Consider the following 19102-nt stretch of genomic DNA (forward strand, 5'->3'; position numbering starts at 1 on the left):
CACACACATCGCTGTTTCAAAGAAAACCGCTGCAGCTCCTGATGGAGGGACTTCAATCCTGTGTCGTAGGCCTGTTTTTTAAAGACATGTGAAAACTGAGCCTATTGTGCTTCAAAAGCATGTGAAACCTTTTTTCGGCACTGAGCTATACTTGTAAAGTGTGTCATTTTTTTTTAATAAGAGTCATTGTCCTGCCCGTTTTTTCCACTAAAATCGCAGTCGGTGGATGGTAAGCAAGATATAAATATACATACAATATTTATCATACAAATGTCAGCTTAAATTTATCACCAAACCGCTCTACAGCAATAATTAATCCAGGAATAAAAGAAAAAGGAGATTAAATAATCAAAAACAGGCTGGTTTACTTCAGCTTGACGAGTAGCTGCGGTTTTTTGTTCCCATCCTAAAGTGAATTATTTTCCAGTAACAGCAACACCCAAAGTGTATATTTTAAGCGTCCACTATACAAATACCTGTATAAGTTTATTATACATACATTGTGTTGTATATTATTAAAGTAATAACAATGTATTATATATATACAGTACATTGTATACTATACAATGTATACTAAAAGCACATTACTATAAATCTGTTTTACCTTGTAGTCAGAACTGTTAGCAAAGTCACTGTTACAGAAAATTAATCAACAGTATCTTACCAATCAAAATCAAGAACTCTGAACACAACACTAAAGAGAACTACTTGAAATGCTTTCTCCGATGTGGGCTATTCAACATTAATTAAGTTATGGAATTAACTGGTTGTTAAAATAAAAAGCTGATTGTGCAATTAAAGTTACAGGAAGTGAGAGAAAACAGAGATGTCTCCAACCTCGGGTAGATCTTCGGGATCTCCAAGCCTTGGTTTGCCCGGTGTCCAGCCTGGTCCATTGAAAATGACAGACAGCTTGTGTGTAAAACCATCAGCATTAAGGAACTGTCGCCACAGGTATACGTAGTATTCAAACTTTAGGAGACAAAAGGATTTGAATACCAGAGCAAAGTAATCTCATATGGTATCTGCAAAAAATTACATTTCAGCAATAATCATCTGCTTACAGTTGCTACTACTAGTGAACAGAAATGGGTTTATTTTAAAAACTTTATGTATTTTAATAAAATGTTTACTCAAATTAAAAGTTAAAGGGAGTCCAAATATTTGAATTGGAGCTTTACAAGAAGTATATATATATATTATTATTATTTTTTTTTTTTTTCAAAAAATCTATGAAAAATATAAGAAAAATGGAGAAAAAAAAAACCTAGCTGTACAATATATGAACAGTTTGAGAGCAGAACCTGATAAATACCTTTTTCAGACCTTTTATTAATAATAATTTGTGACAAATTATTATTCTCTGGCAAATAAGGTTGTCTGTGACAAAACATTTTGAAAACTGTTATATAACCTTATTTTTATAAACTTTAAATAAACAGCAGCTGCCACAAGTGGCTTGAATGTGTCCAAAGGGTTGTAGAGAATGTTGAAACCAAGATAAGGATAGTTTCATTCTGTTACTGCCATTCCAGTCACACGAGCAGTAATGACTTAATATCTGCAATACGTTCCTTAAAATAAGCCAATTTGCAATTTGGATGATGTTTAAACACCATGGAAACTGTAGTGCAGCGATTCCCATCTCTGTCCAAGAGGACCCATGTACATGGGTACCCATGGACCTACATATTTATGTGTGTTGTCCCTGCTTTGCCTCACCATCTTCTATTGTAAAAGGGTTCTTAATTAGCTAATGAGTTTGATCAGTTATGGTGGTAGCAGAGTAAACACTAAGCTGATACTAACCTGGTCGGTCAGACGGACGTTCTACAGTGCATACCTGTAGTATGACAGCTGTCATTATGTATTAAAGTGAGACTAAAACAGGTAGAGGATAAGGCTGATGATGCAGTAACAAGAAGTTTTCGTATTGTTTATAATGTTTCTTATGATCTTTAACCAACATATCATTAAAAAGGTTTTGTGTGTATGTGAATACTGTCTTAATTTAATCTAATTTGCTACCACTGCATGCTGTTTGACCTACTACAACATCATAATCAAAACATGGGTTTGCTTTTGTTTATTAAAACTCAGCCAATGTATTATTCATACGAAATCACATATGTAAATAACCATAAACACAACTGCAGACTGATTTATTCATTGTGACAAAACTGTGGAAAACAGAGAATCTTTTGACAAATCACACTGAATTCACACTTATAAAACCTAAACAATTTTGATAAAATATTTTGGCATTTGTTATTTAAAAAAAAAAAAAAGGGAAAAGAAAAATCCTTGAGACTTTAAGAAAATTTGCACCAAATATTTTCTTTCAGTTTGCATTTCCTTTTGCTTCAATTGAAAAACTGCAGAAATGGACTTATCTCATTTTGCTGTCAAACTGTTTGTGTAAATTATATTAAGTAATGCAGTAGTACAATAGTTCAATTATTCTTAATGGTATAAAGAGTTGCTGTAAGTAAATGAGTTCCAATGCCCTGGGTTTCAATGTTAGCTCTGGCTAGAAAAACAATAGGGACTTGAGTTTAGTTTTTCTTTTAAAAATATGTTTATTATTCCTGTTATTTTTTTGCTCTGGAAACTGTATAGGTTTTAGAGAAGTGTTGTAATTTGTGCAGCTGTTACATTATGCAGTTTATTGATTATTGTTTACCTGGTGCCCCCAAAAAAACCCAATAAAATTACCTGTCTGCATTCGTGCATATAATATAAAATACTCTTGTAGCACTTGTAAACATGTGTATGGTTGCCCTCCATTTTTGCTTGGTTGCATTTTTTCAATACTTAAGAATGCAAAGTTTTGCAACTGACAGTCTCAAAGTCCCGTATCAAAGTTCATATTATATGACCAATAACTGATAGTCCTCATGAAGCACATCATCAACAACAGATAAAAAAAACACGCAACGCAAAAATGATTGCAGTTACCTTACCACTATGGAGTTTCATGTATAAATATGCTTTAAATCTGTTAACAGAATATATTTTATCACTGTTAGGTTTGGGTGGAGGCTTGCATTAGTCAGTTGAATTAGTTTTGCTGGAGTAGTAAAGCCCCCTCTGTGAAATGTTGTGTCAATGAGTGAGTTATAGCCAAGGGTTATTAGGTTCTTTAAACAAAAAATGTATGAGAAACACTATTGTTATTTCATTTGACATAGAATCCTGTGTCTAAGTGTTTCATGCCACAGATAAGATTGCATTTGTCGTTCACTTCCAAGGGAAAGTGCAGAGAAAATAATCAAAGGCAACTTGCACATGGTTTCTTGCCGACACTCTCACCTCTCTTGTTTAAAGTGCACTACTAATGTTATGGTTATGGTGTGGATTTTCCACTGGTGGGGAAACGTGAGGAGAGCGAGAGCATAAGAGAACTCATGGCTTATATTTACATTCAACTCCGAGCTAGACTTCAGTAGGCGAGAACTAATGTGGCACAAATTCAAAAATCATATCTATAAAGATACATGTGTGTGGCTAACGTACCTCAACAGACAGAATGTCAAAGGTGTTAATGGGGTGTGTGAGTCCATAGATGACTTTATCAGCCTCTGGAGCGAAGGTTCCTACAAGAGAACATCGATTATATACTGATAAGTACTTTACTTACATGGATTGCTTAAAAAAATATATAAAAGGCAGATGCTGTCAAATTTCATTTTATGTCTTTAATGTATATTTTAATGCCTGGAACCATAAAGTACATTGTATCTGGAAGCCTTTTGCAAAGTATACACGAAGGTACATTGGCATGTGTATTATGGTATCTTAACCATTCCATGTCTTTCTTTTATTTTATTTTTTTGTAAGTTGCATTTCCTTATAATATTAACTTTATAAAAATTTCAAAATTGGGTCCCTAAAAGCTAGTTGGCAAAACACATACATTGTGTTGCTTTTTAATGTATGCACTTTTTGTCAAATGGTTGTTTAGCTTTTTTTTAATTATCATACTAGATCCTTAGTGTGAATTTATTGTGTCGTATCTATTTGCACTGTAATGTTTCTGATTTGCACTACATAGTGTCTGGTGATTGTGATGTACCAATTTTTTCAGATTGTTAATTTCCAATAATATTTTGCCATGCATTATATTATTTTACTGTATACTCTCTATGCTAGAAGAAGAATAAAACCCTCTATCGTATACACACACTCTTACCAAGCATCCGGTCCCAAATAATAAGAGTTCCTCCATAATTCTTATCAATACAGTAGCGGTTTCTCCCTGCACCATAATGCAAACAAAACAAATTAGAAACAAATCCCTAAAAATGTCATTGTTTCACATACATTTTGTTTACAACTGCAAAATCTAAAAAGCTTATTTTAAATTATGTACAATAAAGTGCTCTACTATGAGCGGCACCGACCATGATGAACTCTGTGATGACTCGGAGTGTTCAGGATCCACTCCAGAGGACCGAGATCCGTGACGAACTAATGAAAAAGGCAGTTTTAAAATGGTTTTGTGTCATAAATTAATAAACAATGCATCTAGAATGTGATTGTTTAGTGTCATGTAATCAAGTGACTAAAGAAACTTCCAGCCTGGGGGTATAATGCAGTGCCAGCTGTTGCTAAACAGAGATGTAAACCGAGTCTGAGCTTGAGTCTCACACATGTGATTAATCTCTCCTATTGATTGCCTTGTCTTTGTTTTGGCCAATATTACTGAGGAGGAATTGTGCAGGACCCAAAAGCTTGCATGGTTCACATGTTTGCTAATGGATTCTGACACGAAACATCATTAATATTATGTGTTTTCTTGTCTGATGAGCTCGATCGAAGCTCCGTTAACTATGGAACGAGAGAAGTAGCCAGATTTCCACATGGAAAGAACAATATAGATTAGAAGTAAAGCAAACACAAAGTTGGAGGAAGTTACAATGGCTTTAAAAAGAAGCCAAAAAGCTGATAAGTTTCCCCCACACACGTATAGATATCTTCACACACATGCACATGCGAACACACATGTACACGTGCAGAAACACACACACACACACACACACACACACACCTTGATTTCCCCAAATACCAATTCATTTTAACCTGATCTCTAAAGTTATACATTACACAGGTGTTTAGTTTGCCCTCAGGTGTTTGAAGGAAATAATGATTTGATGGATAAATGTAAACCTGCTGAGGTCTAGGTTTAGCCAGGGATTGTGTGAGTGAACATCATTTTTCACTGGGTCATTATTCCTCTATAATGACTGGTCTGGCTCCAGCTAAATTTCGTCTTGAATGAAAAAGGTTGCTCGCCGCTTAGCCGGGGCTTTAGCGCTGGATTATGCTTGGGAATTTCATGCCAATAAATTACATAACATCAAAAAAGCTCATAAAACAGGCATAAATTATATCCTTCAGGAACTTGCGGATGTGAAGACTGTTTTCACTAATGGCGCTCTAAAAGATGGAAATGATTCCAAATCCATTCCTGCTAAACGACTCCCCAAATGACTCCCCCTAACTGTAAACCTGATGGGCCAATGTTCACTCAAATGGCAAGGGTATGGTTATGCTTCTGTTTGGAATATTTCATAACAACTCATTATTTCTTATTGAACATATGGCTAAGTCTTAAATCTGGAAAGTGAAACATAAAAGGAAATATTTTATGGTGGATAAAGCACTGAGATGGTTAAAACAAATGGACATAACCAGCTTCGTTTTTTTCATCGTGTGCACACTGGAGGTACACTATGTCGTGTGGCTACTGTACTTGTTGCAAATATACACCAAGCTGAAGTTTTACTGTATATGTGTCTGATGAACAAATTTGCACTTTACCTCAGTGTGGATCCAAAACTGGTAGAGCAAGTTAAACTGAATGTGGACAGCAAAGATCGACGGCGGAACTATTAATGCCATGGGGAGGTAGAAGACCTAAGAACACACAATGGGCTCATTACATGCATTATTACAAAGCAAGTCAAATAAATGTCTTCAACCTTTAAGTGAGGACCAGCATACACTCTGCCAATGCATCCTCATAAATTAAACACAGATTTGTACTTTTCTTTGTAAAACTTTGTGCAAACCTTGTCAACCAAACATTTAATCATTAAATTTAATGTAAGTGTATGTTTCCACATGATCGTGTACTTGAACTCCTTCCTTGGACTAAAGACATTCCAGATAAAGTTGCACCCTGTATATGTTTAGATGTCATGGTGCAGTTAAGAGAGTCAGACATGCAGATTTAAACTTCAACAAAGGACATTTGGTTTATGCTAAATATACAGAGTGGTAGTGGAAGTCAAGGTTACTAAAAGAAAATGGAAGAATATTTCAGAAACTGGTGAACTTTTCAGGGGTTCATGCATACAGTAAAACAATAAAGCAGAATGGCGCGAAAAACTAAAAACATCTGGTAAGTTCAGAGGTGATCTGATTGTTTTGAGCTGACAAGAAGGCTACAGAAAAAAATAAGATGTCAGGCAAGATCAGGAATCTGTATTAAATCTGTATAGTGTACAGTATGATCAAGTACATAACATTTTTCTTCACAATACAAGTCTAGTCCATTATGATATATACATTCTAAGCTGAAAGGAATTGCTGGACACTGATCTTAGTGAGTAGTGTGCATTAGTGTACACTAGATTTATGAGGCAATAAGGCTACATCCACATTACCTGGCCAAAATAACAGAAATCCAATTTTTTACCCTAATGTGACACAGATCTGAACTGTCTGAATGCACAAGTCTGGTGGTCTGCTGATACGAGTCACTTTCACATGTCCTCAGTCATGTGACTTCAATAAGAAAAGTCCGATCAGAATTTGTGGGACTGTTTGCCTCTGTGCATACATAGGGTGATGACATCTTCAATCAGCACCAGGAACATGGGGATTTCATAGCAGTGCTAGCAATAGCTGCTAAAACAGCTAAATCAAGCTGTCTGGCCTCCTTCCTTCCTCTGGACCTCAATAAATACAGCAACTAACTGCTTGTCTCTCTATGGAGCAAAATCCCCAAACATATTTTTGCTAAAATTCCATCCATTGCTTAAAATGAATGAGTGGCCAAAGAAAAAAACGTTTTATACCCAGCTGGGGCTAGCAAAGACGTTGTGCGCATATGTGGCATTTCATAGGTCAGATAAAAGTCACTTGTAAAAATGACATGTCAATTCTCATGACATGCAAATCCAATCTGACCGAAGAAAATCCGAAGTGAACAATGTAGCATGTAATGTGAACAGAGACTCATTGCAAAGTGCATTGTGGGGCGCAATATTTTGCAGACAAAACCCCTATATGATTGCACTCCATATAGTGAGCTACATACAGTACTGTATATAGCAAATAGGGAACAAATTCAGACACTGCAATGGGCTCTGAAGGAGAGTTTCTAGCAGATGGTAATTGTTACCCATGAAGCAAACTGCTGTGTTACAGACTGCCGGAGAGCTGTGGTCAGGTTGTAGTACTCAGAGCTGTGATGAACTTGATGAGCAGCCCACAGGATATTGAGCTCTACAAGACACACACACATACACAATTATGCAAAAAACATGTCAGAACATCTAACTGTGAAAGACAGAGGAGAGAAAACTTAATCAACCTATATCCACTTCTGCTCTCGTGTTTGCTTTGGATACACACTATGACCTCTGTCTTTGCTTCTACTTGGGTGATGAAGTAAAAGAAGTCTGTTATTGGTCTTGCCACTGCAATGTAATAGGCTTTGTTGAGTGGCATAAAAGCAATGGCTCGGTTTATATTTGCCATTTTGTAGTGGTTTCCGCAACATTAATCTCTCTGATTTGGCCCTCATACTTAGATCCGCAGAATAACGCCTGCTACGTTTCAAAGGATCTTACGAGTTGTCCCCGGACCACCCAGATGTCTCTGTGGTACTTCTCTGTGAACACTGAACAATGGGCTGTGAAAAGACTTTTAACTGATATTTAATTATTCTAGAGTTAAAATAAAAAAATAATAAATAATAAAAATATATTACGTGTTTTATTAAAGTATTACGGACTTGTATAAGAACTGTGGGAGTGTAACTCCTTCCAAAGAATAGTTGTACAGCATTCTAACAATCGATATAACGTGGAGGTTCGGCTTTAAACCGTGTATCTCATCACACTCAGAAATGAGTAATTTTTTTGGCAATGCACACAAAGCCGAAATGGTTACACTGATCCCTGTAGTGTTGTGGCATGTAAATGTTCTATTTCCAGAGAATGACAAAGCAAAGAATTCTTATGAGTGCTAGATGAAACCTGGCATAAGGTTCAGTATACACCTGGACTTTATTTATCTTTATGTCACAATGTCTGTTTAACTTACTTTCAGGAAAACTACTGCATAAAAAAAACCCTCACTGACACAAGACACAGGCTGGCACAGTGAGTAGCTTTTCCACCAGGGTCCATGGTTCAATCCTGAGCTCAGGTTACTGCCTGAGTGGATTTCTATGTGATCTCCCCATGTCCACATTGGTTTACTCTGGGTTCTTTGGGTTTCCTTCCATCTTGTGAAAACATGCCAGTATTGAATTATCCAGCCCGAAGTGTAAATGTGAGTGCGTAGTGCCTTGTGACCATCTGGCCTCCCGTCTAATCTGTATTCCTGCTTCACACTTAGCATTCCTGGGTAACCCTGATGAGAACAAACATGAATGAATGAAATCGTTTGGACCACCAACATCCAGTCATTCAGGAAAGGAGGTGTCGCTTCTCGCCCGTTAATTCGGAAAAAGTTCCACCTTGTGTTTTCAGGGTGTAGCTTTAGAGGAACACGAATCTGTTTAGGTTATGCTCTCAAAACATTATCATTAAAATCGCTGACTCTACATTTAAATTTAGTTCAACCCTAGCATCGTACTATTTTTACTATGAATATGCTTTCATTTTTTTAGTTGTTTGTTTATGATGTGAACTCACCCACTGATATAATGTTGTAATTTCAACAATATGCGTATGCATTTCGGTTACAAACCCTAGTGTTCATGCTAGTTGTTGTCATTTTAGGTCTTCTACATTTTCCATGTGTTTTCTACTTAAAACGATATTTCATACTGTGCTACAGTACATTAGACGATTAATATTTTTTACCAGCATATTTGCAACCTTCCTATAACCTGTACAAAATATTAATTAACAGCCTCAGAATATTAAATTATTGATGCCTAAAACATTTGAAGTATAATCTCCAGTGCAACACTGTCAGAATAAGACATGAGAAGCTCTACTTCAACATAAGCTTCAGCGAAAAGGTAAGCTGCTAGAGTTCCCTGCACTCCAGCTGAACAAACAAAGAGTTGTGAGGGCGTAAGAATAAACTCTCTCCTCTCCTTCTGCCCTCCAGCAGCCAGCGGCACCGAGCCAAGATGTCAAAATCACCTGGACGAAGCCAAGACGAGCAGCCGGAGTGCATGAGCTCTGGGGAGAGCAGTATAGTTTCCATTCAGAAAATTTCATCAGGCCATTGATGCAGTTCCACCAGGCTTCTAGTCAAGGCTGAATATGGCTTGAAGTTACGATCATGTGGTTGTATCTATGTGTTGCACTAAAATAATATGGAAGGGAAATGTGGATGTAAAAAAAAAAAAAGAGCTGGTGAAAATTTTGGCACTGTCTACAGCATTAAGCATTTTTGATTGATTGCACTGATTTCTTCCTAAAATACCGAATGATCATTACACCTGGATCTATTCATGTTGACGAATATGTGGTGCACTCATCTAACACGCCAAGTCATTAACAAAGTGACAGACTAATCAAAAGCCATTACATTATACTTTCCACCTCCTGCTTCTGTCATGTGTCAGATGAATGTGCTATCACAAAAGTACACACTGGCAAATAATCCAGCCATTGTTTGATAGTGTACAAGTCCTCGGTTTCCCCTCACGGGGTGGAAGAGAAGAAGATTGATGCTGGGTGTCACTAGTAGGAAGTGTGTACAGCTAGGCCTCATTGCAATCCATGTCCTTGTGAGCAGGGCTCGGTTGGACGCTGCATAGTTTGGCAGCCTGTATTCAGAGGGGAGGCGCTTTAATGATGAGAACCCATGCCACAGAAAAGCGTTTCCCACCGAATCTGTGCACCGAGGCCTGCGCATTTACACTGCGTCTTTCCTCTGACAGTGAGGGCAAGCATGTAGGCCTCATAACACTGCAAGGAGTTCTAAATCGACCAATAAAAATAGTCAGGAAAAGTGCAAAGCCATAGGTTGCAACATACGAATTGTTTGTTTTTTTTGCAGCTACAGTGTGCTGGTATGTGGTTTTTTTTTTTATTGTGGTTATCCTCTGTGTTTTTGTAAAATGTCCTTGTGTAACTTAACAATGGGCTTATGAGGAAAAAAATACTTTATAACCATTATCAAATTAAGGTGAAGAAGGCTTGCAGGTACAGTAGGTAACAAAGGAAAAGTATATTAACTTCTAGGCAAAATAGTAAATCTCAATTATCGCTTAACAATTTAGCTTTAACTATGTATTTACTGGATAAATGGTTGCTAACTTGCTTTCAAAATTGGCTGCTGGTTTGCCAGTAAAGTGGACTACTGGTTAACACAATATTTTAATGTTAACTAGTATACTCTCTAATGTAGTTACTGGTTTATAACATAATCTCCCACTCTGTTCTCTCTACGTTGTTTGCACAATCAGTTACAAAATATAATTTCCTAATGTTAGCTAGAACGTTTAGATAGCATGCTATCACATATGGCTACTGCTTTACACAATGTAATAGTTAGTTAATAGTTACTAAATATGTTGCACTATGGTGATAATATAGTTTATTATATTAAATATAATATTTAATGGTAACTGCAGCAGCAGTGATCTTTCTGTTTTATACAATACTGTACCATATATTGTGGAAGCACTAGCAAACTAATTACAGTACGTCCTAATTATAGTATGTACATACAAATGAGGTCCATTCAGAGAGCTCATTTGTAAGTTTAATTGGTCAAAGTTCAAAAAAAAAAAAAACATACTAGGACAGTACTAGGATAGCATTTTCCATGATTATCCACTTCTTATTTAAAATGGTACCAATGGTTGAACGATTCATTTTAAAAGAACGAGCAGTGTCAATTATTTTCATTTATTCTGAACATCCTGGGATGGGCAGTGCAGTCATGTGTTCCAACTTTCGTGACTGAACATATGCGAATGCATTTAAAAGTTTGTACAATAATGTGAATGTTCGTATGTAAGGGACTTATTGTACTTGAAAGTAACATGTTGCTTCGGCCCTTAAAGTCAACCGTAAACTCTTAAACTCAATCGTGCTGCTCTTTCCATAAAGAACCTTCATTTCTCAGTAGAATGTGGTGGCGTTCATGTTTTTAAAAAGCGCCATCACCTTTCCAGATTGACAACCTAATATGATATAATATGAAATCACAAATTACAGAATTAATTTAGCCAGCTTTAAGTTACCTCCAAGTAAACTTTTTAGCCAGTATTTCATTAACATTATATTATATACCGTATATGCAGACTCAGTAGACAGTTATTATATCATCTAATACATTTTAATGTACTGCATCCCTCATGTTATTAATGTAAGCTTTGAAATGTACTTCTTCTTTCGGCTGCTCCCGTTAGGAGTCCCCACAGTGGACCATTAAGCTTTAAGATGTACTAAGATGCTAACAAAAGTATGGTTACCACAGTAAACTGTTTGGTATATAGAAAAAGCTAACATTAGCTTAGCTGCCAACATTAGCTCAGCTAATGTTGCTAAATATGTCAGTTCTGTTAAGTTCGTGCTGAACTCTTTTGCACACACTGCTATTTTGCCCTTGTGCAAGCAGCACCATTTCTATGAGGCACTAACAGTGTACTGAAGACAAAGTGCTGACTTAGCATTGCTTTTTCCCTTAATTGCACATAATGTAAGACTTATGTAATACATGTCCTTGAAGTTTGATGTTAAAATTCAAAGGCTCAAAGGTGAATGCACTATAATGAAAGCCACTGTAACTGTTAAATCTTGTTATTATGACCCCTGAGAGAGTCAGATTACAGAACAGGAGAAAAATTCTGTCATTTTCTATAATCGTTAGTAGAAACCTATAATAAACTCATCCAAACTGTTTTCGTGTGATTCTCTTTGCTTGAACCTGTCTAAGAATTACAGATCATTATCATGAATACTGTATTAAGAGTCAGACACTGGATGCAAAAGTCTAAGCCTAAAATTATTATTTACTTTTTAATTTCATAGAAAAATGATTTTTACCATAAAGTCACACTTTTGTTTCTTCCGTAAGCATTGCATAATAAAAGTCAAAATCTTGGTTATAGTTCCCTCCTTTTTATTACATTTATATAAATTACAAATAAAATTTACAGTATTGTTAATAAAGTACAAATAAATGTACAGTATTGTTAAACTCAACAGGTGTGTGCAGTCTAATGTAGGCTTGCACAGACTGTCCTATTTTGTTTGTCTTAAATATGTTTTAAGGAAACTTTTTTTTTAAAGCTAAAAAACAATAAATGGTAAAAAAACAATAAATGGTAAAAAAACAATTATTCATTACTAACTAATTACTAATTAGGCTTAATTACATAACATTTCACATAAAATTTTATGTTATGGGATTTTCTGCAAGCTTATTCATAGGGCCAGCATTGCATTGTATAAGGACCAGCATTACTCTTTCTTTTTTTTTTATAGATGTGTCTTGACAGAGGTTTCCTTGAACTCTTAGACTGTATCGTTGGGAAACCACTATCTAGATTTAGATTTTGTTCCAATGAAGTGCACTTCTATGTGTAGTTTCAACCCAGTACAGAGTGAAGCAAGCTTAGATAACGCTTAGTACAGTCAGTTACAAGTATATGACACTTTTCTGTTTCACTAAGAAATATAGACTATCAAAGTCTAGAACTAGTACATCAAAGGTATAAAAGTATCAAACTTCAGGATACGTACTTACTCATACAACAGCTGTTGAGTTCTCAAGTGTGATTGTTTAAAAAGTTTGTTTACAATATTGTGACAGTATGACAAAAGTTATGGATGCAATTCAAACAACAGGTTTATATGAGCGACGTTTAGATCAAACCGGGACTTTTTATTTGAGTAAGGACATAATACAGTTATGATAGTAAAAACTATCTTTATTCCTCTATAAAACGCCCTGATACATTAATGCACTTATAACAACATTTCACTAGTGCTTAAATATCATCAAATTAGAAAGTTTGCGCAGTACAGAACAGAGTCATCAATGGACGTGTACGCATTTCTTTCTACACTGTAAAACAATGCTGAAGGCACCTAAAATATGCAATAATCTCCATTTGAACAGTTAATATTGAGATGTATATGCTACTTACGCTCTTTAACGACTTTATAACTTTTCAAATCTGAGGCGCTATTAATTGATGATTTTTGAGGCTGGTTACTCTAAATGAGCTTCTCTCAGCTGACGAAGTAAGTTTTCGTCTTGCTTTCCTGGGATGGTCTTAATAAGAGCCAGTTTCATCATTGTGCTTGATGGGTTTTACAAATGCACCTGACAATACTGTTTCAGAACAGCTTACCTTCATGTCTTGTTGTTGTTGTTACTTAATAACCCAAGTCCATTTTCCATATCTCAAAATGCACTACTACTCTAGAATATGGGGGGGGGGGATCCAAACTTTGTTTGTGTGACTTAACATTTATGGAAGGTTTCAGTACGTTTCCAAAATGGGAAAGTATACTATTCAGATCCTTTGTTGGTAACCTTATGGTGATTTTGTCCTGTTTTTATTTTGATGAAATTTAAAAAAAGAGAAAGAAGCTGGTGAAGGAACAAATGTTCACAGAATTGCACAACATTAAACGTAACTACAGTATAAATGGATAAAAGCACATTTTTTTAGAAATAAATGAAAATAGCAATGTTGGCATTTTGCTGTAGTATAAGAGCAAAAACAGCACTTCAGAGTGATACTGGGTAAGTCCATGAAGTGATTATAGTAAGTAATTAAAGAAAACTTTAAGCATGTACAGAAGAATTGAATAGTTTTGTAACCACCAACATCATCAGCAGCAGCAACAACAACATCATCATCATCATCATCATTGTTCCAGATTGACCAGGGACATTCCTTCGAGTTTATTACTAGGCTTCGTGTCTGTAGAAGACCAACATTTATGGTTTACAAACAAACCCAAAACCTGCTATTTCCCCTCCACCATTTGTTCTGTTTCATATAAAGAACACCCACAGTGAGATTTCAGTGAGTAACCACCAGCATGTCTGCCACAGCGCCACCCTACACAGCAGCGGTGCACTAAATGAGGCGCTTTGCTACAGAGTGGCAAGAGACTGCATGCCACGTCACTCACGCTGCCAATGGGCTGTGAAAGGCAGGCGGGAGAGGATAGGCTGAGTGCTAATAAGAAATGCCAACACAAACAGGCGGCTGGGCCAGCCAATCCCTCGCCTGTCACCGCAATACTTCACACTGTCTCCACTTACGAGTTAAACCCGCTGGATATTAAGGATGGTTTTAAAGGTGTGATAAATTTCAAACTGCCAGCATACACACAATAAGGTAAAGGGCTTACCTACAGAGATTTGTGTTGTGGAATTTTTTTTTTTTTTTTTTTTTTTAAAGTAGTTTAATTTGGTAGCCAGCAGGTTTCACATGCACTACAGTGATATCCTGTGTCCCGGGCAGGAGCTGTCAGTGAAATCACTAAAAGCTGGCTTATGACTAAAAATACAGCTCTGAGAAGGACAAGGGGTTAGTTATCATGTTTCCTATACATACTTTAACTATGAAGTAGGATCCAGTATCTTTCAAATTTAATATTTTTCAAGTCATAAACTGGAAGGTGTGTTGAGATGTGGTGACTTTTTCCCCTCCTCAGGCAGCTCGGCCAAATAAATGTGAAATCAATAGCCATTGTCATATTTTATTTTACAAGATTCTTCAAGAACTGTAAAAATCACCCCAAATATACGTTATTAAGAAGAACATTTTGCTTTTTGGTTGCACAGAAAAAATATTTAAACTACCTTTATTTATACTTTATATTCTTCCCTTGCTACACTAATGCACTTACCCCAGTGTTTCATTAGGATCTTCTTCCATAGTGTACATATTGTTTTACATAGTGCTCACATCTCACAAATTGTAAACCTTACTGTCATATTTCGAGCTAATAAGTATGCCATAGCAAAACCTTTTGCAACTTTTGCAAACCGGTCCAAGGATTTGTGTTTATTTTCACAAAAGTTGTGTCAAACTAGTCATCAGAATCTAAAGTCCAAAAACTATCAAAGCATATTGAGATTTACACTATAAGCAATATGGTCACCACATGCCAATCAATTCTGGTACAGCAGAATTTAATTTACTCAAACAGCTGTTTACATCTGCAAAGCATGCTTATCCATAGAGAGCAGGGGTAACTTTAAACAATTGTTTCTTCTGGAAATGTAGGTCTTCATTCTAATATCTAAGTGGATTTTTGATGATGATGATGATGATGATGATCTGCTATGTGCAGACAGCCACTTAACATCAAATGTTTTAAATATATGCATATATTACGCACTTAATGTGCCTGTGACTTTGTTTGCATAAAATTTTATTGCACACTTATACAGTATTTTACAATTAGCATCTGTTAAATTTTGTAATGAACTAAAAAAATTTATGTTACCGTGAAGTGCACGGAATGCAGAAGAGAGATCGCGTTTAGAAAGTAGATTTCAACTACACACTCATGAACACATATTAAAAATGTACAGCGCCATCTGTTGAATTTTAAGATGAGCTGATGATTTTTTTTGAAGGTTGATTTTTTTACTTTGTTTATGACAAGGGCATTTTCCATAAAAATTTTAAAGTAGCACATCTTCTCTTCCTGAGGGGCCGATTGCAATGAAATAAAGCCTGTATGTTACGTCAAGCTCAAGCAAATACTGTACACCTGTGAAAACCCCATTAAAGTTTGTTTAGTAGTTTTTTATGTGACGCATGCACCATCATCACGTAACATCTTGATGCGTTCTATTACTCATCTTACTGTAGGTCCCCAGATACGCCAACTTTTCAGTTTTATTTTATGTATAGATCCAGTATGCATACTGTAACATTAAAACTTCCAGTAGGCTTCATGCATTAATAAAAAAACAAAGCATTCTCTATTGCAATACTTGTCCAGGCCATAAAAGAGACACTGAGGTAGTGATCTGGACAGCGTTAACAAGATTGCTGTATGTAAACTAACTGTGGAATCACACTCATACTGTATGACCATGTATCTACCATGTCTGCAGAGACATTAGATGCTCAACACAGCAAGAGACATCCCATAGACTCTGCTGCTGGGTTTTACACACACACACACACACACACACACACACACATTTGTGCAGAAGAGTGGCTGATTGTTGATATTATTTCAGTGTCCCAGAGGTACACCTTACTTGTCCAAAATCCAGACTCCACATCCTGACCGGCTCAATTCTTTTGTACGCCCTCCAACCTGAGTGCGCGGGGACTTCCAGTGGCTGCAGAAGATTTATGAAGCCCCTGTCACCCAGGGTTAACCCCCGCCACCTTCTACCACGAGGATTCCTTCTGAAAACAATAACATCCAGATCTGCTGGCCTCCGGGACGCCCCACTGTGCCACTGACGTGATCTGTTTGTCCTAGTGATTGCTGCTGTCCGCATTCGCTAACGGATCTCTGTCACCACCATATCAGCTAGGGAAAATCTTTACACACGCAAACTTACAAGGTGTTACCTTACAGGCTGAGATTTTAATCAAACATTTCCTGCATTTGTCTATAGCAAAAATCCATAGCACTAAATGACTTTGTTGAATGGAAAGAAATAAGCTTATGTGTAAGGCTTCATTATGGGTAGGGGTCGGATTTGAATTATTAGGAAAAGCATTCACCAACAATTCATTTGAGTGTTTTTATATTAGTTTTATAAATTGGGTAAGTTGAGGGTTCATTATTCATTAAAAGTTTTCCCAAGGAAAAAAAGTCTGAGAATCCTTAAAGTTAAGTATACAGTATAAAACTTTCCTTAATGATATGTACCTAGAGTAAAGGAGCCTGGCACAACTTTTTATACAAACCTGAACTGTGCACTCTTCCTAACTGATACTCTTTCCGTCTCAGCACTTACTCTAATGTAAACCTATGAAGAAAGTTACTAAGGATACATGAATGTGTTCTACTGTATGTCTTGATGTGGACAGACCAGCAGCCTGGGCCCCTGAACGCCTCCCTGACCATCCAGCTACGAGATGGTGCTTAACATTTCAATTATTAAAACGAACAGAATGACAGTTAAAGAGCAACAATGCAGACCGAAAAATCTGGTTGTCATGCTACTATATTTGCGTTTTGACCATTGAATACTGTAATTCAATCATTATGGGTAAACCACAGAACCTAGTTGCCAAAAGAACATGTAGCCAAGTAATAGGAAACCATTGGTAATTTATGTGTTTTTTTATTTTTATCCTCAAATGTATAAGCTAGCTTCACCAATCCTAAGGGGAAAAATGGTGACGCTCAATTAAAATATGGATAAAGAAAACATAAAGGTGCCATTTCGAGACATGCAAATACAGCATGTACTGTAAATAAGAAACATTGTAGAAAAAGGATTGCATGAACTGTTTTCCTTGCATGATTTCTGTAAAAATTCTGCTATTAAATAATATATTTTGCTGCACATACTCAATATGGTCAAAAGTATATGGACCCCTGAGTATTTAACATTCCATTCTAAAAGCATAGGCATTTGTTTTTTGTCATGATTTGTTTCCCTTTGCTGCTATAAAAGTTTGCACTCTTCTGGGAAGGGTTTGCACAACATTTTGGAGCTTGGCTGTGGGAAATTGTGCCCATTCAGCCCCAAGAGCACAAAAAACTGAGCAATGATGTCCACCAAAACGGCCTAGATTAAAGTTAGTATTTTAGTTCATCCTGAAGGTGTTTGAGGGGTTGAGTCCTGGGTGCTGTGATGTAAACTAACTATCTTTCATGCTTACCTTGGTAAACTATATGTTTATGGCCATTAATATGTGCACAGGGCATTTGGCAGGCACCCTTATCCAGAGTGACTTACATTTTTATTTTATTATACATCTGAGCAGTTGAGGGTTAAGGGCCTTGCTCATGGGCCTAACAGAGACAACTTGGTGGTCATGGGATTTGAACCTGGGACGTTCCGAACCGTAGTCCAATGCCTTAACCACTGAGTTTGGAGTCTTTGAGTTCCAGTAAAAGAAAATCTTATGGCAAACAAAGTCATTCAAAATAACCATATGCATCTAATTTTGTGGCAATTGTTTTCAGGCAGGTCCACAAATTGGGTTTTACGTCAAATGTCTACAAACTTTTGACCCTGGAGCATGAGATAAAAAATGTTGGCAATGGTAAAAACCAGATCACATCATGACATTTATTTGCAGTTGAATTTAGCAAAGGTGAACTTATAACTTTGGGCCAAAGATTGCAAACTCACAAACCACAAAATTAAAGGAATCCTGCCTGTGAGATTGGTTTTTCCACTGAATGTTATCACAAAAAAAAGACCCTGAATAAAAATAAATGATGCAAAATTGAAAGACTTTCTAATTCCTTTTTTATGGTTATCTTTGCCTGAATTTCTCCAGCATTTCAATCTGAAATTCCAAGTTTATAATGGCTTTTCTTTTTAATGCTGCTTGTGGACAGGTCGTTGTACCGAGGTCTCCCCGGAGACCTTTCTGAAAATAGAAGCAGGCAGAAAGCAGAGCTGGTCCGTGTCAGCCCACATAAGAGAGAGAACAAACAGAGCCAGCACGGCTCTCATCAAGTCATACTTAACTCCATTTGAATTCCTCCTGACCCAATCCAGACTAAATGCCATACTTTTTGGGGCTCTGAGTCTTTCTGACAACATTTTTATATCTGTCCAAATTCTGACAGTAGAATAAGGGAAGAAAGGCAAAGCACCAAATGAACCATGAAATGCAACAGAGCATTGACAAGATTCCAGGCATAGCTATAAACTTTGTTTGTCCTGTGTGTTGCTTAAGGCTAGCATGCAACCAGAGGCAGTGTGT

At 36.6% G+C, this 19102-nt stretch overlaps 1 protein-coding gene across 1 annotated transcript in view; it reads right to left on the reverse strand.

Moving 5' to 3' along the window:
* Positions 1-19102, reverse strand: part of agmo (alkylglycerol monooxygenase) — a 48716-nt gene that overhangs the window by 15869 nt on the left and 13745 nt on the right. Inside the window, exons 4-9 of the mRNA XM_053507714.1 lie at positions 7412-7515; positions 5824-5919; positions 4404-4470; positions 4193-4258; positions 3517-3596; positions 838-972 (exon numbers count right to left, since the gene is read on the reverse strand). Of these exons, the coding sequence (XP_053363689.1) occupies positions 838-972; positions 3517-3596; positions 4193-4258; positions 4404-4470; positions 5824-5919; positions 7412-7515 (548 nt within the window). The remainder of the gene's footprint in view (positions 1-837; positions 973-3516; positions 3597-4192; positions 4259-4403; positions 4471-5823; positions 5920-7411; positions 7516-19102) is intronic.

Source organism: Clarias gariepinus, chromosome 11, assembly GCF_024256425.1.
Source record: "Clarias gariepinus isolate MV-2021 ecotype Netherlands chromosome 11, CGAR_prim_01v2, whole genome shotgun sequence".
Taxonomy (NCBI): Eukaryota; Metazoa; Chordata; class Actinopteri; order Siluriformes; family Clariidae; genus Clarias; species Clarias gariepinus.